This window comes from Vicia villosa, linkage group LG2 (genome assembly GCF_029867415.1).
Source record: "Vicia villosa cultivar HV-30 ecotype Madison, WI linkage group LG2, Vvil1.0, whole genome shotgun sequence".
Lineage (NCBI taxonomy): Eukaryota > Viridiplantae > Streptophyta > Magnoliopsida > Fabales > Fabaceae > Vicia > Vicia villosa.
In genome coordinates this window covers 217516707-217543751 of record NC_081181.1, presented here as the reverse complement: position 1 = coordinate 217543751, position 27045 = coordinate 217516707, and the positions used below count along the sequence as shown (strand labels likewise).

At 34.1% G+C, this 27045-nt stretch overlaps 1 protein-coding gene across 1 annotated transcript; it reads right to left on the bottom strand.

The window, feature by feature from the left end:
• Positions 1-23132: 23132 nt before the first annotated feature.
• Positions 23133-25856, bottom strand: LOC131648261 (protein IQ-DOMAIN 6-like). Its single transcript, XM_058918035.1, has 5 exons — positions 25676-25856; positions 25338-25589; positions 24389-24610; positions 24187-24300; positions 23133-24100 (listed from the first exon to the last, which is right to left on the bottom strand). Exons 1-5 carry the CDS (start codon positions 25751-25753, stop codon positions 23495-23497), a joined length of 1272 nt encoding a protein of 423 aa, XP_058774018.1. The 5' UTR covers positions 25754-25856; the 3' UTR covers positions 23133-23494.
• Between the last annotated feature and the right edge of the window lie 1189 nt (positions 25857-27045).

The window sequence follows — 27045 nt, the reverse complement described above, 5'->3', positions numbered from 1 at the left end:
TTGGTAAGTGTATGTTTGTGAAGAGTGAATATATTTGCATTCCTGATAAGTTATTTCTCTTCTAAGAATGTGTTTATTCTTTTCCTGTTTATATCTTTGTTTACTTTTTGCTCATTCAAACCCAAGCTCGAAACCGTAGAAACTGTTGAATGGCATCTCTCCATCCTTGAGGACGATAATTCCTAGATCAATATTTCCAAATCTTTTTTTGTTGCTTGCCCTATGCTAGCTTCAACAAAATAGCGCCGTTGCCGGGGATGGTTGTGAATTGCATCGCAATAGTTTTCGTTGTTTTGAGCTTTGTATATAACGTATATATTGTATAGTTTCACGTGTATATATATATATATATATATATACATATATATATATATATACTTACTTGTATATGTTTACTTGTTTATATTCACCATATAAGTTTACTTGTATATGTTACATATAAGTATACTTTTATTGGTGAATGTTGGTGAAACATGTTGATCTCGGATGAGCTCTTTAATAACAAATCTTCACTTTTCAATTTGTGAATCCAACATTCACCAATTTTCTCTTTTTGTATGATAATAGTTGTTTGTGTTCCATACTTGTGCATATGTGTTGGTTTGTGTACATAATTGTATACTTGCGTTTTCTTTTATGTTCGTTTAATCATTGTATATATTTGTACCCGTAACGTTTGCTAAGTGGTTGGTTAGGACACTTTCTTTAGCCTTGTGCGGTGAGACGTTACCATGGCATAACGAGAGGAGGCTACTTTCCAAACACCGAAACAATAAAGGCGTCGAGCTAATGACGTAAAACAAGCGCTTGTTGGGAGGCACCCCAACGGTTGTAAAGTTTTGTTTATTTTTATGTTTAAGAGGAATTTAGGTGAAGTGGTGTGTGATTGGAACAGCTGGTGCAATTTTGATTTTTCTGAGTTCTGATGTGCCCGCTAAGCGAGCATAGCAGAATTTTGTTTTTCTGCTCTGTACCAGTGGGGTTCCCATTCCACTTGGTTCACTCCTTTTTTCCACTTTCACCAAGGCTAATTAGTAGTTTATAGTAGTTTTGTTTATCTAATTCTTTTGTTGGTTGTTTGTACTCAAATTTTGTTTGGTAATTCGAAGATTTTTGAGGTGATTTTCCAAAGCTTGAGTGTTTCAACTTGCGGATGTATGGTAGGATATTATTTTTGAAGTCGTATCATTCAAGGTACTCATTTATCGCTTTCTATAGCATAACATGTTTAGGAAACTTTTCATTTGTACAATTACCATACGATTCATTCTTTTGCATTACTTGCTTGTTGATTGAATCACTTTAGTTCCCAAACCATAAATGTGAGGAAGCTTTCCATTATTCATATATGCTGGAGGCCACAATCTTTGTTTTAACTGGATTTTATTATGCTTAATCTTTTGTTTATGTTGATTTTATGAAAGCATGAAAAGGATCAAGGCATTTTGTTTCATTTTGAGCACAACTACCAAAACCAAATAGTCAATTCACCTTGTGAGTGTGTGATCATTTGTTAACCCTTTTGAGCCTTTTTGTCAATATCCATGTTGTATTTGCTAAATGCTTATCTTTGAGTGTTTAGTTCTCATTTTTGCATGGATGATTGATTCTTTGTTTTCTTGAACCCTCAACCATGATTTTTGGTATGAATTTTTACCTTGCCTTAGAAAGTAGGGAGTATTCATATGATGGTGTGGTTGAATTCAAGTTGGGGAGAGAAATGGTTGCTACTTATTTGGTTGTTGCTATGAGGTTGAAAAGAAAGAAAAAAGAAAAAAAATGTGAAAAAGAAAGAAAAGAAAAAGAAAGAAAAAAATGTGAAAAAGTTTTGAAAAACAAAAAGAAAAAAGAAGCGAATAATTATAAGTATGGTGTTTTGGTTGTGACAACTTGGAATAAGGAAGAAGTTTAATCGAGATTTTGTTGTTTGAATCTTTGGTGGATTGATCACTCCCTTAGATTTAGGCAAGTTTTTGTTTCGATTAGCCTTAGGACATATCCCTTGTTTGTTAACCAAGCCACATTACAACCTTGAAAAGCCCTTGTGATTCTTGCTTTTATATCTTCAATGTGATTTTTGGATGAATGCATAATTTAATCTTTTGTTTGCAAGATTGTTGGATGAGTGTTAAAAGTCCTTCACCTTTGTGTGTTCTTCATCCATTGATGAATTTTTGCTAGGTGTGATTCATGATGTGAGCATGTATTGTGTTAGAATGTTTTGTATGATTTTTGTGCTTAGGATTTGTTTCATTTACATGTTGTCGTTGTAGGATAGTGGTAAGTATTTACTTTGTTTATACGTTTTTGTATTAAACCATACATTTGTTTTTGGTTTTCAAAACTTGTTGATTCACAATTATTTGGTTTATTACTTTCAATTCTTTGATTTATTTGACATTGTTTAAGGACAAACAAAGTTTCAAGTTGGGGAGAGTTTGATAAGTGCCAAAATGTACTTATTTTGTGTATGTAAATAGTGGCACTTATCGATACTTTTGTTAATACCGTTTGAATAATTCCCCGTTTTGTGTATAAATACGTATACTTTGTGAATAATTGTATTTTCATATACTTTTATAACATTTGATAGTTTTTCCTTTGTTTTTATAGGTATTCATGCTTATTGGAGCCTTGAGGAATAAAGTGTCAAAGGCACGGCTTCGATTTTGCAGTTTTGGTGAAAGCCCGCTTAGCCACCATCAAGCGGACTTCCAAAGACTCAAAATAAGGATGACCAAAATCATCATTTTGGTTTCCATTCATTCATTATTGGATAGAGCATTGAATAAGCTTTCCAACGCTTCGAACCGGGCGCAATTCGGAGTTACGGTTCTCGAGTTATGGCGAAAACAAAATCTGATTTTTAGCAGACTCCGCTAAGCGGAGGGGGTCCGCTGAGCGGAGCTCCAGCGGAGCAAATCAGCGTCTGGATGAAATTTTGAGTCCGCTGAGCGGAGGGGGTCCGCTAAGCGGACCTGCTAAGACAGCAGCTCGTTAAAAGGGGCCAAAACATAATTTTTAGGTCATGGTTTGGGTATTTTTGAGTCCCAACACCATCAACTTCATTCTTAGAGTAGAATTGGCTTAGAAAACATCTCCGGAGGTTCCATTTGGATGATCGGGGGTGGATTGAGCGTCGAACGGAGCTGACAAACCGGGAGATTTTTGGTTCATTTCTCTTCTTCTTTGTGTATTTCTCTTTGGTTGGGTTTTGTTTGTATATTTACTTGAATCTTATGTATATTTACCGATTATAATGTTATGTTTAACTTGCTTTACGAATCTGTGTTGATGTTATCCTGGATTTTTGCTCTATGCTGGGGATTTGGGGTGCTTTAGAGATAAACTTCTTGAATCCTTATCTAGGATGATTATCTGTTGGTTCTGAACTCTAGAGATAGATTTAGAGCTAGCATTCACTGTTTGTATCTGTTCTTATTGCTTTCGTGTTTGAGCGGCGCGCGAGAGATCGCCGACGCGAGAATACGGATGTTCTCGTGACTTCGCGTTAGAGATAACCTTAGTTATGAGATGATCTCGTTTGTGCTCCAGAGATGGGCGCTTATGTGAGAGATACGTGATAACATAGATGAGTATTGTAGGTTGAGTATAACGGGTTGGTAAGTGTATGTTTGTGAAGAGTGAATATATTTGCATTCCTGATAAGTTATTTCTCTTCTAAGAATGTGTTTATTCTTTTCCTGTTTATATCTTTGTTTACTTTTTGCTCATTCAATCCCGAGCTCGAAACCATAGAAACTATTGAATGGCATCTCTCCATCTCTGTGGACGATAATTCCTGGATCAATATTTCCAAATCTTGTTTGTTGCTTTCCCTATACTGCATTCAACAAAGGGCAAAGCAAAAGGTAAAGGGAAAGGAAAATCCAAGGTTTGGAGACCAAGGAAACAAAGGGAAGTGCAAGAATTGTTTGAAGATAGTGGTTCAATTGATTATGTGAATGAAGGTGGAGTTCCAAAGGAAAGTTTTAGAGGATTGAGTAACATTGAGGAATATTATAGTGATGAGTTACCTCAAGAGTATGATCGTGAAGATGATAATATTTTAAAGGATGATTTTCAAACATCCAAGCTTCCAAAAATAATGGAGGATTACAAGTGGGAATTAAGGACGTATTTTGCTACAAATGAGAATTTTAAAAATGAAATTAGAACATATGTTATTAATTCTGGTAGAAACCTAAAATTTAAGAAAAATGATAACTAGAGGATGATAATGATATGCAAGAAATGTTGTCTATGTGAGTCATACTATTCAAAAATACAAGATGAAGAAACTTGGCAGTTGAGAAAAGTAATGGACAAGCACACACGTAGTAGGGATTATAAGGTTAGATTCCTTAATTCCAATTGGTTGGGAAAAAAGACTCAAAGTAATGTTAGAGAGAATCCTAATTTGAAGTTGACTGATATAATGGAGAAAACACAATAAAAGTGGAACATACGGATCAATAGGACACTTGCATATAGAGGGAAGTCACTTACTGTTGACATTGTTGATGGTTCATTTAGGGAGAAATATGCAAGAATCCATGATTAATTATGGCGATGAGCTGTTAAGGGCAAACCCTGGATCAACTGTGAAAATTACAAGTCAATCATTTCAAGGTGGAGATGAAAGTAGTGAAAATCCTGAGAGGTCTTTGAATCCACATTTCCAAAGGATTTATATATGCTTCATAGCTTGAAAAGATAGTTTTTTCAAGTGCATGCCAATTATAGGATACGATTGGTGTTTCTTAAAGGGTTATTATGGCGTACATATACTAACAGCCATTGGGAAGGACCCAAATGACCAAATGCTGCCAATAGCATTTGCTATTGTTAAGGGTGAAACCAAATATTCATGAAGTTGGTTTTTGAAACTGTTGACATTTGATTTGGGAGGTGTCAGATTATGCAAGACTTATACATTTATCAGTGATCATCAAAAGGTGCATAAACTGATATGTTTTAATTATTTCTTACATATTTAGCAGTTTCAGACTTACACATTATAACTCATTTATTTGACTGTAATATATGGTTTACTGCCAACACTTAATTAGTTTTGTGTTTGATATTATTATTCATACCTTTAATGTGTAAGTGTGTTTTACCGTATTCATATTAGTCCCTTTTCTGTTTTAACTGTATTGTCTTTAGTCCCTTTAATATTTCTAAGGTTGCAATTTAGTCCCTATATTGTGTTTGTAGGCATTTATACAACAATTTCAGAAAGAAGTTTTCCGGTCTTAAACTGAAGTTACTGATGCGGAAGGCAGCAACTTCTACTCATGTAAATGCTTCGAAAAAATCATGCTTGAAATCAAGAGTGTTAATGAGGAGGCATTCAAGCACCTTTGGAAGATTCCACCAAGGTTCTGAAGAAAATCAAGGTTTAGAACTAGTCTAAGGTGTGACAACTAGTGAACAGTATGTCAGAGGCACTTAACTTAATATTAGTAGCTGCAAGAGCTAAGCCTATTGTGACTATGATTGAAGAAATTAGAGTTTATCTTAAGCAAAGGTGGGAGTCCAATAGGTAGAAGATTGCCAAATTTGATGGTAACATTTGACAAATTATCAAAAAGAGAATGGAAAAGAAATTACAAAAACCTAACCATTGTATTGTTAAGTAAAATTGTGCTCTGTGTTTTCTGCATTTGTTGCAGACTATGCTTTGTTGTTAAATTATGGATTGTTATATTAAAATCGTGCTTTGTATTTTCTACATCTGTTACAGGCGTGTAGGTGAATTTGACTACAAGGTTAGGCGCATATATATATATATATATATATATATATATATATATATATATATATATATATATATATATATATATATATATATATATATATATATATATATATATAGGGGACGACTCAAGTGAGAACACTCGGTTATTATGAGAAATGAGAACAATGAATCACGACCATTAAATTTTGATTTTGTTGATTTTAATGAACTGGATTGGTTTCTCTTTCTATGTTGATTTAAAATAAATATTAAGTATCATTAAAATCAACAAAATCAAAATTTAATGGTCGTGATTCATTGTTCTCATTTCTCATAATAACCAATCCAGTTCATTAAAATCAACAAAATCAAAATTTAATGGTCGTGATTCATTGTTCTTATTTCTTATAATAACCAAATGTTCTGACTTGAGTCGTCCCCATATATATATATATATATATATATATATATATATATATATATATATATATATATATATATATATATATATATATATATATATATATATATATCATTCAATTGAGAAAAATTCATTGTCAATCTTTCAAAACATGAATGTTTATATAGAAGGTGGATGCTGACAGGGTTGCCATGCTATCATACAATTTCATGCATGAAAGATTAGCACTTAGAAGTTGATGATTTTATATCTGATTGTTACAAAAAGAATTGATATGAGGCTTGATATGCACCAGTGCTATATCCAGTTAATGGGGAATCCTTATGGACAAAAACATATGATGTTGATCTACAACCACCACCCATAAAAAGACAACCTTGTAGACCTAAAAAGAAAAGGAACAAGGAGGCTGGAGAACAAGTGAGACATGAGTCACAGCTGAAACGAGCTAAATTTGGTATCAAATGCAGTCAGTTCTATATGGATGTCACAACAAGGCCACATGCAAGCTTCCTCCTCCACTCACCTAACTAATACAAGGTGACTCTGCACCCATAACTCAACCAGCATAAGGTGAATCTGCATCCACAACACAACCATCTACAACTTCTAGTTAGCCAACACCATCTGCAATTGCTAGTCAACCAACACCATCTGCACCTGTTAGTCAGCCAACACCATTTACACCTTCAACTCATGAAGCATCATCCGCAACTTCAACTCAACAAGCACCCAAAAAGAAAAGGAGAATTCAAAAAGGCCTAAAACTTGTTATGAGCCAACCCTAATAATTCTGTTTTGTTAGTTATGTACTGATTTGATGTAATGACTTATAATGCCACTTTGTAGCTTATGGCTTATAATGCCACTTTTGTGTGTTTTGTACTGATTTGATGTAATGACTTATAATGCCACTTTGTAGCTTGTGAAGTACAATGGATGTGATATCTACTTCAAAATCACTTCCAACTTCAATAATCAGTCACCATCTACTCTGATAACAAAAGTGCAATACAAATAGCTATCAACTCCGTCTTTCATGATCGAACAAAACACATCAAAATTGATTGTCATGTGGTTCGTGACAAAATACAAGTTGGAACAATCTATTTGATGCCAATAGATTCTTCCAACCAAGTAGTAGACATATTCACTAAGGCATTGCATCTAGAGCCATTCAAGAACCTTGTCAACAAATTAGGATCGGTAGATATCCATTCTAGTTTGAGGGATATTAAACTATATATATGTTTTATAATTTAGTGCTTTTAATTATGTTTATTAATTAACCTTATGTTTCTAACTAACTCTGTTAAATAAAAGTGGAGATAGTTAGAGTATTATTCTGCACTGGTTAGTTAATATTTTGAGCTGTTTAAAGGCTGTACCAACTATTGTAAAGATTAAGCATTTAGTATTTTCTATTGATGTTTCAATATTAAATTTATTACAAGTTCATCCAACTAATTACTAGTCTTTTAGAGTCAAGATAGAAAGTTTATCATAAGCATTTTGTTGTGTTATGATGGGAGAAAAAGTAGGAGCATAGCAATGTTATGTTATGATGGAAGAAAAAGAGCCATAGTACTTAAAAACGAGATTCCTAATTAATAGGTGCACATGCAACATTTAATACTACTGACCTCTTTTGCTTTATTTGTTGAGCCATCAAAGGACTCTTATCGTCAGAATCTTTTGTTTTTGTCCAAATTATAAAGATATCAAAACCAAGTACATGAAAGAATGCTATGTAATTCTTTGTCCTCTCCTGATTCTTGATTCCAGATTGGTTTTGGTATCTGTCCTTTTCAGTCAAAATGCTACTTCTTTTCATCTCTTTTTCCTATCTTCACAAGCTCAGGAATTCATCATACAAGGAAAGGAATCAATATATATTGTACCTTGAGATACTATGAGAACCCAAATAAAGAATAGCATCTTGCTGCTCAACTAAACTTGTCTCTTAAATCTGCTATACTACCATGGTAAATAATAACAACATTTAATTTTTGTAAGGATAGCCCTAACTGGCTCAAATGATTAATGAACTCTAAATAATGTAAGGATAGCCCTAACTAGCTCAATTGATTAATGAACTCTAAATAAGGATGAATAGATTAAGAGAACATGGATTTAAATTTAGAGAACAATAATTTTAAGTTAACTTTATTTACCATTCAACTGAACTTCGAATTACTAGAGGGTTAACCAAAAAAAAAGTATAATTTTAAAACTTAAAATTGAAAGTTGTTGAAAGAGACCTACAAATTGAAAGTATTTTTAATGTCAAGTTGATAAAGAGGCCAATGTCAAATGCCTGCAATGGCTAGAAGAAATCTAATAGATGTCATCTTGGCTACAGGCAAGAAAGTATCACTATAATTCAACTCAAAAATCTGAGTGTATCCTTTAACTACCAAGCGAGCTTTAAAACGATCGATCCTACCATCTAGTCAAACCTTCACTGTATAAAGCCAACGGCAACCTACTACAGATGTCCTATGGGATAGAGGTACTAGTTCCCAGGTACCACTGCTTTAAAGAGCACACATTTCATCTATCATTTCTTGCATGTACTCAGGGTGGGATAATGCTTCACCTGAAGTGTTAGGAATATAAACATAAGACAAAGAAGTTTAACAAGTATATTGCAAAGGGAAAAGATGATGATAACATAAATCAATATAATATGGAGAAAAATTTCGTGTTTGACGTAAACCTTTTCGAAAGACAATCAGAAGATCGGATTCAGGTTGCAGGATCAGATCCAATGATGGCGAAGGCGTCGGAGGAGAATCTGCAATGACCTCAGAGACATGTATTGCCTCAAGAATATGTACGACAGACGTGGGTTAGGGACACTTATATGTTTGAAGTGGGCGAGCAGTGGGGGGTCAACCGTATAGCTAGAATGATGGGGGATAATGGGAAATGTGAACTCCGGAAAAGGTGTGAGAGTAATTTCCTGAAGGCATTCCAGAGTTACTTGGCTAGACTCGAAATATGAAATAGACTTGAAGAAGGTAACATCGGTCGATGCGAGGTATCGTTGTAGAGTATGTGTTGTGAAAACGATGTCAAAAACAGAGTATAATAGGGAACACAATGGGAAGTAAGAAGAACAACAAGGATTGGTTATAACTGTTATTCTTTACTTTCTCTTAGAAACAAGATTACAAGTGTTACAAGAATAACAAATAACCCTCTCACCCTAAATTAGGATTTGCAGTATGCAATGATGAGAGACTAGTATGTTATTTATAATAAACCTAACATACTAAACTAATGGGCTTTTTCACAAATACTCATTAAAAACTAACTTAAACAATTGGACATAACAAACATGCCCGATTCAAAATACTAACAACCCTAACATTTCGACCCCCACATACTAGAACACACTTCGACTATATTATGTAGGTCTTCGACACCAGCATGTGAACATACTTCGACGACATGCATAAATCCTATCGAACCAGAAGCTACTCTTCGACCAATAGAACTTGATCCAATATCTCACAAATCTCCACCTTGAAACAAACTCTATAACATCAAAGAACAAAATAGCTTTCGTCATGCAGCTTTATCAAGTGCATACAGTGGAAAAATTTGAAACTCGACAATGTCTTAGTAATCATCTCAGCAGCACTATGATCTGTCGAAACCTTCAGTACTTGGACTCCTCCTCGCTCTATTACTCCTCTAACGAAATGCAACCTCCCATCAATGTGTTTAGTTCGCTCATGATATGCTGAGTTCTTCGACATATGTATAGCACTTTGATTATCACATTTAACAGTGATCCCTTGACCTTGAAGTTTCAGCTCTTTATCAAAATCTTCAAGCCACAATGCTTCTTTTACAGCTTCAATAAATGCAATATATTCCGCTTCAGTGGTTGATAAAGGAACAACCTTTTGAAATGTTGCTTTCCAACTAATAATAGATGTGCCAAACATAGTGAAAACATATTCAGAAATAAATTTTCTAGAATCCATACAACTTACAAAAATTCAATCGGAGCAAAATTTTGTTGTATTTTTTAATCAAATAATAATTAAGGTTCTATTTATGTTAGTTCTCTATTGCCTATTTATTTTTTACTTTATAAGTAAATTTTTTGTTCACGATTATATATGTTAGTTCTTTCATTATTATAGCAAGTAGTTTCATCGTTGGCTTAAAATTGTGATGACTTTCTAAACAACAAACCTCATGTTTTTTTTAATAAGCAAGGATTATATTGATCGATCAAGAGAACCCAAGTTCTCATAGCAAGATACAAGAAGCCCGGAATGTGTACCGGACAAAGAAAAATAGACTCCAATTGAGCATTACGACAAAAAGAATAGGGGATCCCTACTAAATTCGTAAAAATTACAATTGGGATGTATATTTTTCCCTACAAAAGACCAACGCCACACCAAGGCTTTAGCACCCCAAACTATATCGGGGATGTTCCAAGTATCGCCTTTAAACACAATACCGTTCCTGACCAACCAAATATGCCACACCACCGCCAACCAAACTACTCCCTCTTTTCCCTTTCTAAGACCAACTCTCCTCCCATAATTGAATCACCTCATAAAGCTTTCCTTAATTTCCACCGCTTTATAGTTATCAAAACCGAGCCACTCGGCCATTTCCCTCCAAATCAATTCAACACAATAACAAGACACCAATAAGTGAACCGGGTCCTCTATGGTGCCACGACAAAAAGCGCAAGAAGAATTGGAGTTAGGAATAATACCTTTTCTAACAAGCGCTCCTTTTGTCGGAAGTCTACTAAGGAAACTACGCCAACCAAAAGCCTTAGATTTCATTGGCACGTCCATCTTCCAAACTAGAGATAACGCGATATCAAATTCTCCTACCGGTCCAAACGGGACATGCCTCAAGGTGAGAGACTTGTAACAACTTCTTACCATGAAAAAACCCTCCTTTTCCGGTTTCCAAAACACATTGTCCGCCCCTGAATTTGAGAACATAACACTATCTAGCTCAAGCAGCAGCTGTTCCATTAAGGCTGGAACAGAACTGTTGTCATCCGAATCCTGCACACGATGCTGATAGCCTAATTTCCTCGAAGCTGGAAGCAGAATCCGATCCGCACTAGCTTGAGAAGTCAGCCGAGTCTGCAGCGGCGGAACAACAACTTCTGGCAGCAGCACAGAATTCCGGCTGCCATTCGACAGAGACCACTTAATCTCGAGATCTCCCCACCTCCATCCTCCGGTAGTCCACCGGCCCATAAGCGCAATAGAAACATCTTTTAAGGCTGATAGAAGAAACAGACGAGGGAATCGATCCTTAAGAGGACCCCTGCTAGTCCAGTTAGAATACCAGAATGAGATATTATCTCCTTTACCTGCAGAAAACAAACAGTTAGAAATAAAAAAGTTTTCCGGTTCTAGCGACAAAATATCTCTCCACCAATAAGACTTCACTTTGACCCACTTTCCTTCACCACTCGCATGAACAACATCAAGACTAACATCCCCATACCGAGCTTTCAAAACTCCAAACCACAAAGCTTCCGGTTTGTCTAGAATCCTCCATTTCCACTTAAGCAAGAGAGCGGTGTTAAAATCATCCAATCTTTTAATCCCCAACCCTCCCTTCTCGGTCGAAAGGCAAATCGAATCCCAACTAACCCAATGAATGCACTTTTTGTTTTCCGATCCTCCCCATAAAAAATTGCTTTGAATACGATTTAGATCCCGAATAACTTTCTTTGGGGCCTTATAGAACGAAAGATAGAAGATTGCAAGACTACTAAGCACCGCCTTAATTAGGGTTATTCTACCGCCCAAACTAAGGAACCTTCCTTTCTAACTCGCTAATCTCTTTTTTACTTTCTCCACCAATGGTTTCCAAGTGATGATCCTTCTAGGATTACTTCCTATAGGAATGCCGAGGAAGATGAATTCCTTTCCTTCCCTCCGACAACCAAGAAAATTAGTGGCTATCTCCATAAGGTTATCACTAATATTAATCCCTATTAATTTGCTTTTATGGAAGTTAATGCCTAGGCCGGATATCAATTCGAAGGCTCTCAAAACCGACTTAATAGCCCACAAGTGAGCCCAACTTCCATCTCCAATCAAGATAGTGTCGTCCGCAAATTGTAGAACATCTAAAAAACACCTTCTCTTGATCCAAAACCCCGCATAATCTCCATTGTCCACCGCTTTATTCACTATTCCCTTCAAACCCTCCGCAACTAAAACAAAGAGAAAAGGAGAGATAGGACCGCCTTGCCTCAAACCCCTCTCCACCTTAAAATCCTTTGTGGGGCTCCCGTTTACCAACCCACGAAGGATTTTAAGGTGGAGAGGGGTTTGAGGCAAGGCGATCCTATCTCTCCTTTTCTCTTTGTTTTAGTTGCGGAGGGTTTGAAGGGATTAGTGAATAAAGTGGTGGACAATGGAGATTATGCAGGGTTTTGGATCAAGAGAAGGTGTTTTTTAGATGTTCTACAATTTGCGGACGACACTATCTTGATTGGAGATGGAAGTTGGGCTCACTTGTGGGCTATTAAGTCGGGGTTCGAATTCTGTTAAAAAAATTTATACAATTGCTTTAGCCTTTTAAGTTTTTTTTGCATATACCTTTATGAAAGTAGAAATAACATTAGATATAAGTTGATACACTAAATTTTAACTTTTTTTAAAATTAGTTGTAACGTAAAGGATCTGAATAAATAAATTACTCTACAAAAGTAATGTAGGTGCTTCATTTATTCAAAAAAACAGTCATTTGCTCTTAAAGGAATATATGATTATATTTATCTATTTCATTTTTTCAAAGTTAGAATTCTCATAACACAACAAAAACGAAAGTTTTACGAGTAAATTATAGAGAGATAATCACACTCCTAAAGTTATTCTTTATAAAATTTGAAATCAATAAAAATATTTCAAATTAAATTTTCACCATTTTAGCTAATTACTAAGTAGACAAAAATCTATAATCTAAATAGTTTTCCACGGAACGATGTTTTTTTTTATTACATTGATAAAATGGCACGCTTTGCTACCTACTAAAATTTGGCCATTAAAATACTATTGAAAAAAATGTACGGTCTATTATTCAAATTCTATATTTAAACGTTATTAGAGTTTAAACTAATTCATTCTTATAAAATCGGTTTGTAAGGTGATAAACTCTTTTTATGGTGTATCTTCAACTAATTTGAGATTTTAGGATCTTCGTAATACAACCCCTCACGTTCAACATTCTTTTTTGCGTTTGGTGCGTAGATATTAACGGTGGACGGCTCATAGTCCGATCGATAGACTCTGATATCATATTAGAGTTTGATCTAACTCATCCTTACAAACTCGGTTGATAAGGTAAAGAATGTCACTCTATATAAACTCTTTCAATATCCTATGTAATTTATTGAAATGTATCGATCAATAAAATGGGAAAATATATATTTCGAACACAAAAATTTCAAAACAATTATAAATTGTTTAGTTAAATTACCAAGTGAATGAGAAATATAATTGTTACGTTGAAGATGTGTAGACTTATAAATTTAAATGATTCACTAAAAAAAACTACATTTGTCTTTATGAGTATGATATGCAAATAAATTAGAAAGTAAAGAAAATGAAAGCAACCATAGCTTACATTATTCAAAAAAGCAAAGAGACAAGGCTACGAATTGCCCCACAGAAAAAGGGATATCCAAGAAAATACTAATAGGCAATAGCCCTTCCATAAGGCCCCACTGCCTCTATCCTACTTGGTCTTCCTTCTATTCATGGCAATCCCCCATGAAAGGAAGGTTTCACACTTACTCCAAATTCAAGAAAGCATCTCACACTCACTTTTTTACTTGTGAAAATCACATCAAATCAAATCACATTCAATTATTTTTTTTTTACAACTTTTGATTTCTTGCCATTGTCAGCACATATGCTTACGTGTGAAGGGAAGCCTATGAAACCGAATAGCAGCAGCACCCTCAGTCTTGATCACTAGAGGAGAGAAAAAAGTCAAACTTTAATGTAGTAGGAATTGGAGATACTCTCTAAAGTCTTATCAAAATAATACCATAATTGTAATATTCATGCTTCTGAAATTGACCTATCAACCATTTTGTGACATCGCTTGGTTTATATATATTTTTTAACTTAACTTCATAAATTGGTTTATATAGAGGTTAAACATGGTAAGTATGGGAAATAAGTTGCCGAAGGGGTAAGGGGATGCGGTTTTGTAAAAATATTTGCTACCTAGTTTGTTGTGTTTATGGGTATAAGATGGATGCTGTTGGCTTGAATCACCAAGTTATTAACATAAATTAGAACACCGAGCGGAGTTCACGAATTAAAACTTCGGTTAGTCTTCAAGCTTCAAACTAAGATTTTACATTGATTGATCTTAAACCTGTGAGAGTTTTTAACACCGAGCTGAGCTCACGAATCAAAACTTCGTTTTAACACCGGATTGACCAAGAACCTATGAGATTGTACCATCGGGCTGATCTCAAACTGAAACAATTTTTTAACAATGGGCTAAGCTTGAACTGAATCTTGATTTTATACTGGACTAACCAAGAACTTATGAGATTTTAACAGCAGACTAATCTCGAACCTAAACTGGAGACTTGATCACACATTCTCAACACCAAAGTTTTTCATAACTTTAGCTTCGAACCTAAACAAGTAATCCCTAAATGGATGAATTGTTCAACCAAGGTAAAAACAATCTTCCTTCCACTACTACAAATAATATATTTTATGACGAAGCTTTCACCTAAAAAAACTAGTTGTTATGCCTAGGCGAACCATGTAATTTTTTTTAATTATAATAAAAACAACATATTCCCTCGATTTTTTAAGAAAACCGAGGGGAAAAACAAGTTAGGACACGCTTCGAATCTCATCTTTTGTAGTTTATGTTTTTATTTGTTTATAAGTGAAAATTAAATGAACTAACCCTTTGGTTTTTTGATATAACCGAGGGATCAAATAATCAGATTTTGCTATAAAAGCACTCGTCAAACAGTTTTTAACCTTATCCTTACTTATATGAAGTTGTCCCATACTCGCATGCATCATTCTTTGGGATGGATTGCAAGACAGAAAAAATCTTCAATGTTCTTCTATCTAGAACAAAACTTTTTTCTGCCCTTGCAATCTATTTCACATAATGGTGTTGATGTTGTTGTTGTATTTTTTGCTCATTTGATATATTGCAAGTGCAGAAAATCAATCATGCTTCAAAAGTTTGTTGTACATTTCCAACCAAAGAAATAGTACGACATTTCTTGTGTACTCCTCTCTCTTCAAACAAACTGACTACTAAAAAAATGGTGAATTTGAATGCAAAGTTCTGACATTCAAGCATCATTCTTTTATAAGTTGGAACTTAAATAGAGAATGAAGCTTCAACTTACACAAAGAAGGCAGCTTAACCTTTGAAAAAATTTGTTGTAAATAATTTATCTTAATATTCTGTGCAAACAATGTAATATTAAAAAAAAATTATCCACCTCAGTTTTTATCCAAAACCGAGGTGATAGTTTAAAGGAATGATGATTTACCTCGGATTTATAGTTAAACTGAGGGGTATAATAATCATATTTTACAATAAAAATACTCGTTAAACAGAGTTTACCCTAATTCTTAATAATATGAAATTGTCCCAAAGAGAGGAAATATTTACCACCGCTATAACATATCTCTGGGATGGATTGCAAGTGGAGAAAATAAAAATTCTCATTGGCCCGGGAAACAAATCTCTTACATATTGCATAGGATCTCTCGCATATAAATCTTGATATTATTGAAGATTTGTTACATACAATGTATTTTTAATATTTTATGAAAACAATGTAATTAAAAGAAAAATAATATGCGCATTCACCTCGGTGATTTGTCATGACCAAGGTGATAGTTAAGTGTTTTTCTATATTATATATGTCGGCCTTTGTAACACCCCAAATCTACCCCGCAATCATCAGGAATATCAGAGTACAAAATTTCAAGCAAATAGAACATAACGATTCGGAGCGTCACATTTATAAACAACAAAATCACATACGTATATCATGCTCAATTACTTAGATACAAAACACACATGTAGAAGAACAATATCGAAATCATTAATCTTTGTCAGCCAATCAAGTACTTGCATCGCAGCGGAAAATCATATGTCAACAACAATACAACTCATAATATCACGGCCGAACACGACACGATACATCTAACAAGTCTCAGCATATCATAAGGATAAAGTTTAACAAAGATAAACACAAGAAACAAAACATAAACAAGTAATCCAACGTTCCCCGAGTGCTACGTATCAGAGCATCGACACACACCGACTCGAGCTATAGGTACACGACTACTCCGCGTCATTACCTGCATGTTACCAACGGAGGGTAACATTCAAACATAAAGGGTGAGATATCATTCATTATAAAGAAGTGTATGATAATATTCAAAGCGGAGAAATAATCATACATCGGTCACCACTTCTCAACATATATCACTTACTACTATTCACTTCATTCAACATCTTACCGACAACAATAATATCAATCTCAATTAAGGCATACCTAGTCGATTATCACATATGCTCAACGAAACAACCATCAAATCGACACAAGATAACATTCAGGTTATGCACACACAAATATTCAAATACGACTCATCATACGACTTTACTTATGCAACTCGAACAATGCAAATGCATGTGGTACCATTGGAGTAAAACTCCCGTCTCAAACAATTGCCATTGGGCCGTCTCAAACATCCGCCACAAGGATCGTCTCAAACATTTGCCACTAGGGCCGTCTCAAACAATGCAATGAATGTGACTCAATGATGCACATTCACAATCACACTTAACGACATAATCGACTCGAACAACATAATCTACGTAAACGACATGATCAACTTAAACGACATAATCAATTCCGAATATCCAATGTCAACAAAATCCAATTCAAGAAAGATTCCAGGAGTTTTCAAAGTTATACTAAGCATATTCAATAGAAAGACATCAATTAGGGCTTCACGTAGGTCCAAACGACACTTAAAAAGAAGTTACGGTTCAAAAGTTACATCATTTCAAAGTTTAGAAAAAGTTCTGCAAAACAGGGTTCGCGGCGCCAACAAAGTTCGCGGCGCGAACTGAGTGAATCAAATATTCCTAAGTCTCTGCCAAGCAGTTCGCGGCGCCAATAAAGTTCGCGGCGCGAACTGAGTGAACCAATTCTTCCCAAGTTTCTGCCAAGCAGTTCGCGGCGCCAATAAAGTTTGCGGCGCGAACTGACGATTTTCAAAAACTCCCAAACACAGAAAACAGCATACGAATCCCATCCCAAATCCCCTAAACTCAACCCAATCAAGTTGGAAAACACCAACCATCACGAACAACAACAAAATACATGTTATAACCACAAATACAACACATATTATGGATCTTCTAACATCATAACATCATCAAACATCAATTAAAACACATTTCAAATCATAAAATCATGCATTTTTTCATAAACCCTAACATCTCTACACACAACTTCCATGGATGCAAACATACAATTAAATCCCACCCAAAACATCATCATACATCCCTTTAGCATGAAAGAATACCACCCTTACCTTAGGTTTGGATTGAAGACAACTCTAGCTTCAATATTGAGATTCCCCTCTTTCTCTTCACTCTTCTCTTCTCTTCTTTCACAACTTTGTCAAAATGATCTTCTAAGTCTAAAACCCTAAAACCCTTGTTTTGTTTAACTTACTATCTTTCTCCTTACTAATGGGCCTTAAATCACACCCTACACTTACTAATGCTACCTTAATCCCAATAACTCTCCTAATTTATTAACTTATATTATTTACCATAAAACCCCACAATAACGCCAATATCGCACAGGCACTCAATTAACACATAATTTAGTAAAACAAAACACATATCATAGCACGACATAATTAAATAAAACACGCAAACTAAAAACGGGCGTTACAGCCTTAACAATTCTTTATCATCCATTTAAAGATAATCAATACTCAAGATGTTGCCATTAGTGATTCGCGTGAAACCTAAGGGACATCCATTATAAAAGCATGTTGAATATTGAAAATCTAACCTAAATGAGACATATGAAGCGCTTGAAAACCTAACAATGCTTGGAAAGGTTCTCTATGATGGATTGCAAGAGCAAGAAATTTTCTAAGTTCAAGGTTTGTTTTCTTAAATATTTATTCGAACCGAAAATGATTTTATTTTTTATATTAATTATCTTACCATTTTTTCCATTAGAAACAATTGCATGTAAGATCCAACAAAATATCTTCCCCAAGATTCAATAATTTGAAGATCTAAAGTCTGAATCTTGAGGAAAGCTCTCATTCTTCTTTATGCTTTTATATTAATGCTATTACTTTATTTTTATACTTCATGTTGTTGTGGGACTACTACTTGAGGGAAGCTCTCCCGAGCTCGAGAAAAAACATATGTTTGGAAATAATATTGTGTAGTATTGGCCAATGGATACACATCCCAATAGGTTATATGCAAAAACTATGCCTAGAGTAGATTTGTCTGATACTTTCGTCATGAATTGGCTAGCTAATCCTCGTGATGAAATTTCGAACACGATATGCGACTCTAGGGACCTTAGTTAGAACCTATATCAAATATGGAATTGAGAGACCCTATAGGATGGCCTAGGAGATGCACATCTCACTAGGTCAATGTGAAGGCTCCACCTAAGGGAGATCCTTTGGGATTTCACATTGAATTGGCTAGCCCATCCTCATGGTGAAGTTTCAAACAAGGTCTATGAACCTAGGTTTCTTTATTAAACAATTAAAAACCAGTTAACCTTTATGAGGGATTGGGTAGAAACTTAGAACTATCCTATTGTAAGGAACCTTCCTGTGTAGGTTATTTTATTACTATCCCAAACCTATCCCTTTATAACTTTAAACCATTCACATCATTACATACATTTGCATGAAAATGAGTTATTTAGCATATGGACTTTATTTTCAGGGAGTTTCAAAGAAAAATAAAAGTTTGTTGTTGAGCATTTTGAAAAAATGAGTTTAAAAAAAAAAAGGAAAACAATCCAGCTATAGGCACATTTACCTAAGACGGGAAGTCCGAAATTCCTCAATGGCAAGTTGACAAGTATCATTCAAAGGAATTTTCTCTCAAATATGTGAAGGTTATTGACCTCTTAGATGTTCAGGTGCCAATAAAAGCCATCACTTCTCTCGCTCAGTTTTATGACCCTCCCTTGAGATGCTTCACCTTTCAAGATTTTCAGCTAGCCCCGACTATAGAGGAATTTAGACAAATTATGGACTCTCCCAAAAAGAAGAATGGTCCTTACAGAGATATCAAACAAGTCATGAAGCGTAAGGATCTGAATTAAGTGTGAGGAAGAAGTCTCATGTTGATTAGAAAAGAAAAGAGTGAACAATTTATAAATGAGAGAACTCATACACCTATCACTTTAAATTTTTTTGGTGAATATGTGGTGTGTCTCTCACAAAAGTGTATCTCATGTGTAATATGCTCACTCGTTGACCTCTTCAAAGTGCCTCTAATAGAAAGTAGTCAACAATCTTGATGAAAATTTTAAAGTGTAGGGAATTTTTTTAAAAAATAAAAATATGGAATTTTCATACTTTATTCATTCAGAAACAAATAAGACAATGAGTTGCTTGCTCATGCAAGATGATCCATACATAAGTAATTTTCATCTCTAATTATACGCCAACATGAATTCAACATATTATGATTACTAACATGTCATTGCTAACATGTACTATAGGGAAACGCATTAAGTGCATGGTGCACAAGTGATTCAAATATTTAAATTTATTCACTATATGATTGGTTTGTACATGTTAACCATAGTCATAATAATAACTATCTTCCTTTATTAAAAAGCAGGAGAGTGACGGGAACTGGACCATACAAGTTATTCCTTTTGAAAAAAATAATTAGTATTATTAATTAAATTGGACCACGTGATTTTTCTATTTAAATCTATTCTTGTTGCTTAAGTGGCGATAAGAAATGTCTTTAATAAAGCTTACTCGTTTCAAATCTTGAATTGATGTTTTTTCCATTCTTTGTGAGTACATAATAGACAATGGAAGATGGGTACAAAAGCATGATTGATCCATATTCAAGAAGGTAAAAAACAGACTAGGCTTTTATTTTGGTCCACACCTAATTATTCATCATAGATTGGTGCTATGTTTAACTCTATTTTTAAGATCAATAGATTTGAATATTTTTTAAAATCAAAGATATGAATATTTTTTGGTATAATTTATTTCATCTATAAAATTGATTTTAACTTATTCTTTTGACTTAAAAATGTTTATTCATTTGAATGGATGGACAGTAGAAAATTTGATATTGAATTTGTTATCTAAGGTGAGGTGAATTAGAACAAGTGTTTTCTATCATTAGTGTTTTCTGATATTAAGGTTAATGTTTAACAGAAGTTACAAATCCATTCTATGCTAGCAGAAGTATTTATCAATTTCATTGGTACCACCAAGAGTGGCAAGGAGGTATCAATCCGGCACACGCGTGTATGCTTAAGTTAAATCAAGCTTTTGTTAAAAAAATTAATTGTAATTAAATAGCTCGAGACTAAAATCGTGAACGAATCCTTCTTTTTTTTACAGTATTTCAAGCACTCTTATATTTATTCTAAAGTTTATATGCAAAAATATTTAGGATAATTCAGCCTATATTCGAGTTTGCAGAAGACCAATGAAAATTTGAATGTTAGAAATATGAACTATTAAATTCTGTGTGAAGAGGATAAATTTTTTTAATGTATTTTTCTGACTCCGAAATGTTGAATATATAGGCCAAATAGTGTTCTTTCACAAGGTTGCGACCCTTCATGAAACATACTCTTTCAGAAATATTTTTTGTTGGGTGTTGCAACTTTTCGCCTACTGTAACACTTCAGAAGCGTTGCCTATTTGGACTGCATTTTGCAACAATTCACAAAGCTTTGTCTATGTTTGAATTCAAAATACAAACTGTCTACTGCAACACTTTACAAAGTGTTGTCTATTTTTGAATTCAAAATATAAATTGCCTACTCCAACACTTTACAAGTGTTGCCTATTTTTGAATTCAAAAAACAACCTTCACTTTCATATTTTCTTTCAATTTGAAACACACCCATGGTGATCTCCCACTTGTTCTAATAATGACAAGATCAATTACTGAAAAAGGAAAATAATTCTTGAAGATCCCTATTCATGGTCTGAAGTTGAAAAAATTCTTGACAGTGAAGATGCTAGAGAAGGTTAGGACACTGGTAAATGATGTTGGCTTTCTAATGTTGGTGAATTATTCTCTGATCATGTTTGATGCTCCATTGTTATATGCTTTTGTTCATCGATGGCATAAGGAGATATTTACATTTCTTCTTCCATTTGATGAGATGACATTATTATGGATGATGTCTCTAGTCTATTTCATCTATTTCTTACTGGTAACTTTTTCACTCCTCTTTTGATTTGCAACCATGAGTGTAGAGACATACATGAGGCTTACACGAGAGATGATATTGGATGAGTTTTAAATATAACCTAACACTCATTTTCATCATTCTTAACTCCAAGAGAGTTATGTGTCATTGATGCAGTATTATATGTCCCAAGAGGCCGTTGAGGTGTACATGTTGCGTATCCGGTGAATTCAATGCGAATAATTTAACAAGATATTTAAGGACAAGAGAAGGACAAAATTCCAATAGACCTAATTTTTTCAAAATGTCTGATATAGACAACATATGTAGAGTTGTCGAATGGGCCAGCCCAGTCCGCTTCGGTCCGGTGGGCCAAAATATTTAAATGGACTGGCCCTGCCCGACCCAATTCTTTAATGGGCTACAGAAAATGAGTCTGACCTGTTTTTCAAATGCCCGTGTAGTCTGATGGGCCAGATCGACCCAATTTTTAATGGGCTACAGAAAATGAGTCTGACCCGTTTTTCAAAGGCCCGTGCAGTCTGATGGGTCAGTCCGACCCAATTTTTAATGGGCTACAGAAAACTGACCCGTTTTTCAAAGGTCCGTGCAGTCTGATGGGTACCCGTATTTCAATATTATAATTTTAATTTTATAAAAAAGATGTAATTGACAAATGTTGCATAACATAAGTAAAGAGACATCATTAACTTAGTTAAGTGATGTTTAAAATATTCATCAAATCAACATCCATGTATAAGTACAAAGTAACTTAATATTATCACAAATACTTATCAAATTTTCTCTTCATCTTACAACGATTTCCTTGATCACATCGTCTTGAAGATATATCTTTATCCTCTTTAACTTTTATTTATCACTTGAAAACACATTTAGGCAATCATATATTATCTCGATTTTTTTTCCTCAAAATTTACCAAAATCTTTTTTTAAAGGGTCGGTCTAAAGCTCACTTGGCCCAGCCAGGCTCAACCCATGAAAAACATAGTCCCGATAGACTGAACCAAAAATATAGAGTCGTGTTTTTTAAGTTATTTTACGACCCTTCATACGCAAAATTATTAGAATTATGGGTCATACCCATTTTAACAGCTCTAAACAAGTGCACCTGATTTTTCAATAAATTGGATATAAATTTACTTTTAGTTATAACTGCCGGATTTTGTTTTCTACTAGCATCATGGGAGTGTATTTTTTTTTTTATTAAAAATTAAGAGATGCAAATTATGAGTAACAGGGACATTACGAAATTCGTAGGGGTGATAAATCTAAAGTGGGGGTGCCTAGGTAAAAAGTGAAGGGTGTCAGATATATACTTCTTTCACATTCATAGGTCACATAGCAGCTAGATGTTATAACTTATAACTAAAGCCCAGAAGAAATGTAACTTATTATCGCATTGCGTATCTATTTTTACTTAATTGGAAATAACAAAAGAGCATATGAATAATAGTCTTATCTTAAGTTCATACTTGTTATTCAGATTTAAACATGATGTCAAGGTTTTGATTTTTGGAGTCAGCCATTTTAAGGCTTGTTGAAATCACAATGACATTGACAAAATTAAGCTTACACTATGTTTCTGTCAAAACACACAATATAAATTGATGTAGTGCAATAGTTTGCTATTTCATTTCTCACACAATCCATGTTTTATCTACACTATAAAATCGCCACTTTCTCAGAAAAGAGCCACTGATGTGCTATTAGTGACTGCAGAAAAACTCAATTTGTTTGTCTCACTGTGTCAAGATGACAATGGACAACAAGCTGTTGAACTCATTGAAAACAGACACATCACACGCTGCAACTGTTAGAAAATTCTCTATCTCCCGCCGTATCGTTTTTGATAGTAACTTGCTCTTAGAGGTGTTGCACAACGATCCTTCCATATGTTAACCGAAGGGTCGGAACCAGAACTGCTTATACTGTTATATCCATTCAGAAATGTTGAATTTGTGTTATGAGACAGACAATCGTCCATTGTGAGTCTCTTAGAATTCTGCGAAGAGCTTCTGTAAGCTTTGAGTTTAGCCTTAGTTGATTCTGTCAAACTCATGTAGCTTGGTACATCTTTATCCTCTCTTGCTTCCACCGTAACAGTATTATTGCTGAATGGCATACACGGAGATCCAGATGTACATGAAGACGATATAACGCTATCGTCGTTCATGTACTCGGAGCTTATGGTGGAAGAGGATGGAGTTTGGTGACTGATTTTAAGAGCTGAAATCCTAGTTGTCATACCGTTCCTTCTTGTTTGAAAAGTAGGAACAAGTTCTTCACTCTTCCTGATTGACATTGGACTCTCCCATGGTTTGTTCGCCATCCAGCGTTCTAACAAGCCGTTTCCTAAGCTCTTGTTGTCGCGATTGTGATGATGCTTGAGAGGAGTCACTGATTTTGAGTTTGGACTAGCACTCATTCTTGACTGCAATACAAGCAAACAAGCACAGATATTGGAACAAAACTAAACGAGTTCGGTAATAATCGATTAAATGTTCTCGACTCAATTACCTGTGCCGATAGAGAGTAGGCCATTGCGCGATCCCTCTTGATTGCTCCTTCTTGCCTCAGTCTTAGTTTTGCTTTAACTTCATCTGCAGTTCCAGGAATTTCACACCATCCATGCTGATAACAAATAACATAGCGAAATTCTCAACATGTTAAGAATCTATCATTCAATGTAATATTTTGAAGAAAATTATAGAGCGCTTACAAGTTTAGCAGAATCAGCTTGGTTGCGATGGTCGTCTAATAACTGCTGAACTGCTTTTCCTTCTGGAGAATTCCTGACATTCCTAGCTCTTACACGAGCTTGAACTCTAACAAGAGCCTGCATGCACCTCAGAGTAACCGCGGCTTGTTTTCGCACTTGCCTGCCTCTAAATATAGCTTGCAGCCTCACCACTGCCCTCAATGCCCTCAAAGCTCTCCTAGCCTACGACGAGAAAATAAGCTCAAGAGTCATGAAACATATATGCCTAATATACTGATCAAATCCTCATAAAACAATGAGATAAGAGTGTCTGATATTACTGCAATAAACCCTCAAATTTGCTAGTTGTTATGCTGAATCATAGACTCAGTTATACTGCATATTCCCCTGGCATTTTAGTAGCACAACAGGCATACAAAAGAACCTAACTACCCAAGTCATTCAGATCCCCGAACTAAAATAAATAAAACGAGTACACCCAAGGTTTTAAAAAACAGTCGAAAATGGCCGCAACAAAACAGTATCAAAAGATGTCGATACTGATCGTTCATCGATTTTATGATTAAAAAGTAATTGTGGTTAATTAACACCGCGATAACCACAATCAGTATCGCAACACTTGTACTGACCAAAATCGTAAAAGTCTTTACGCGACCACAACGTGACTGCAATTGTCATTTAAAACCTTGAGTACACCTCTAAAATCAATTTTGAGTCTACATGCAAAATCACCAAATTCTAGGTTCTTGTAAGAACCAACTCTACTTGAAAATATCCAAACATGTCATGAAGTGTAAAATTGAACAAAACATATACTAAAGTAAACTTGGAATTTCCAACATGTTTGATTTTGACATAGCACTATGTGATGAAAATTTTAAAATACTAGAAACTCACAACACAAATTATAGCAAGCTTAAAACCCTAAACCAGGAAAAGAAACAGTTACCAAGAAAGCTCGAAAAAGAGCCTGAATTCGAATCGCCGCCCATTCCTGCCTGATGAGGTTAAAATCCTTCGGTTGAGCTCGAACCACGACAGCAACCGCAGCAGCAGTAAGCGAAGAGTCACACACAGAAGCTGTACCACCACCACTCTTCTTCATACTTGAAGAAGAAGATCCTTCTGAAGATGACTTCCATAGCTTCCATTTCTTCTTAGCACTACTACCACTCTTGTTATCACCATTAATCTTCTTCTCCTTAACAAACATTAACACATCAATTAACACTAAACAACACCATAAACATATCAAAAAACAACAAAAAGAAAAAAAAGTTAATTTACTTGATCAGATGTTGGGGTTGAAGATGAGATTTTTTTATGAGAAAGAAGTGATTTGAACCATTTTCCAGAAGCACCCATTGGAGAGAACAAACCGTTTTTGCTTCTGAAAATTGTAATAGAAACAGAGATAGAAAGAGAGAGTTTTTTTTTTTTTTTGGTTTGAAAATGCGGATTTGGTTAAAAGAAGAGAAATTTGAAATTTGAAAATTGAAAATTGTGTACGTTTGATTTGTGTAGGAAAAAGACCGTAACGGTAACCCAAAAGGTCAACATCGTTACTTGGCTTTTGCTTTTCTATTTCTTTTTTTTTTTCAAACCTCAACCACTCCGAGTTGACACACCTTTATAAGTTACTCCATATATTATTTGTTTAATTAAAATTTAATGTTAAGAAACGGTGCCGTTCTACTAGCAGCCGCGTATCACACAATTCCGATTTTAATTTTGCCTTTAAATTGATCCTTTGAGCTTAAAATGAGAGTTATTTCTTGAAGACGTTACTCATAGATGCAAATTGGAAAAACTTTGAAAAGCTTAAAGAGAAATAGACAACTCTTGAAAATCGACTACTTTTAAACAGGGTCCAAGACCTAAAACCACTTTTAAATGAAGCCTTCAAAATATATTTAAAATCTTAATTTTTGTGATTGATATGTATTAGAAAAAGAGCTTAGCTTTTAACTTTTCAGTTTATATTAACAAAAAAAACTTTGTTTAGTAATTGTCATTTAACTTTTAATTTGTAGTTTTTTTTATTAGTTTTTAGCTTTTTTTCAAAAACTATTTAAAGTAGTTTTTGAATTTTTACCTTGTGACTTTTTATTTCATTTATATCTTTATTATTTTAACAAAAATATAATTTTACGTTTATTTATATATAATGGTTTTTACGTTGTATAATTATATTCGTGTCAATTAACAAAAAAAAAATGCAATATTTAATATTTTAAAATACATTAAAATTACATACCTTAGAATGAATTTAGAGATAATATTGCTAATTTCTAAATTTATTAAACATTAAGAGATTATTAAGACGACGAAGATTCGGAATAATATTGAAGTTTTACTGTAAAATAGACAATAAAATTATTTTATTATTATTTTAGATTAAAATTCAAAATCGTAATGATGTTATTTTATATATCTCACTCAATTTATATATAAATGTTATTATATAGGTTCATTTAAAAATTTATATATAATTGTCCGATATATTTTGATGTTATTTTTAAATTTAATATTTATTAATTTTTTTTGCATGTGTTTGCTAATATATATATATTTATTTATTTTATAAAAATTAATTTAATTATATAATACAATAATATAATGAAATTATCAATTTTTTAATTAAGAATTTTCTTTTA

Excerpts from the sequence above, each read along its gene's own strand:
- LOC131648261 (XM_058918035.1), bottom strand. The coding sequence starts at position 25,753 with ATGGGTGCTTCTGGAAAATGGTTCAAATCACTTCTTTCTCATAAAAAA. Across the intron at positions 24,611-25,337 it reads CTCTTTTTCGAGCTTTCTTG|GCTAGGAGAGCTTTGAGGGC; the intron begins GTAACTGTTTCT and ends TTCTCGTCGTAG. Across the intron at positions 24,301-24,388 it reads AAGCTGATTCTGCTAAACTT|CATGGATGGTGTGAAATTCC; the intron begins GTAAGCGCTCTA and ends ATTTGTTATCAG.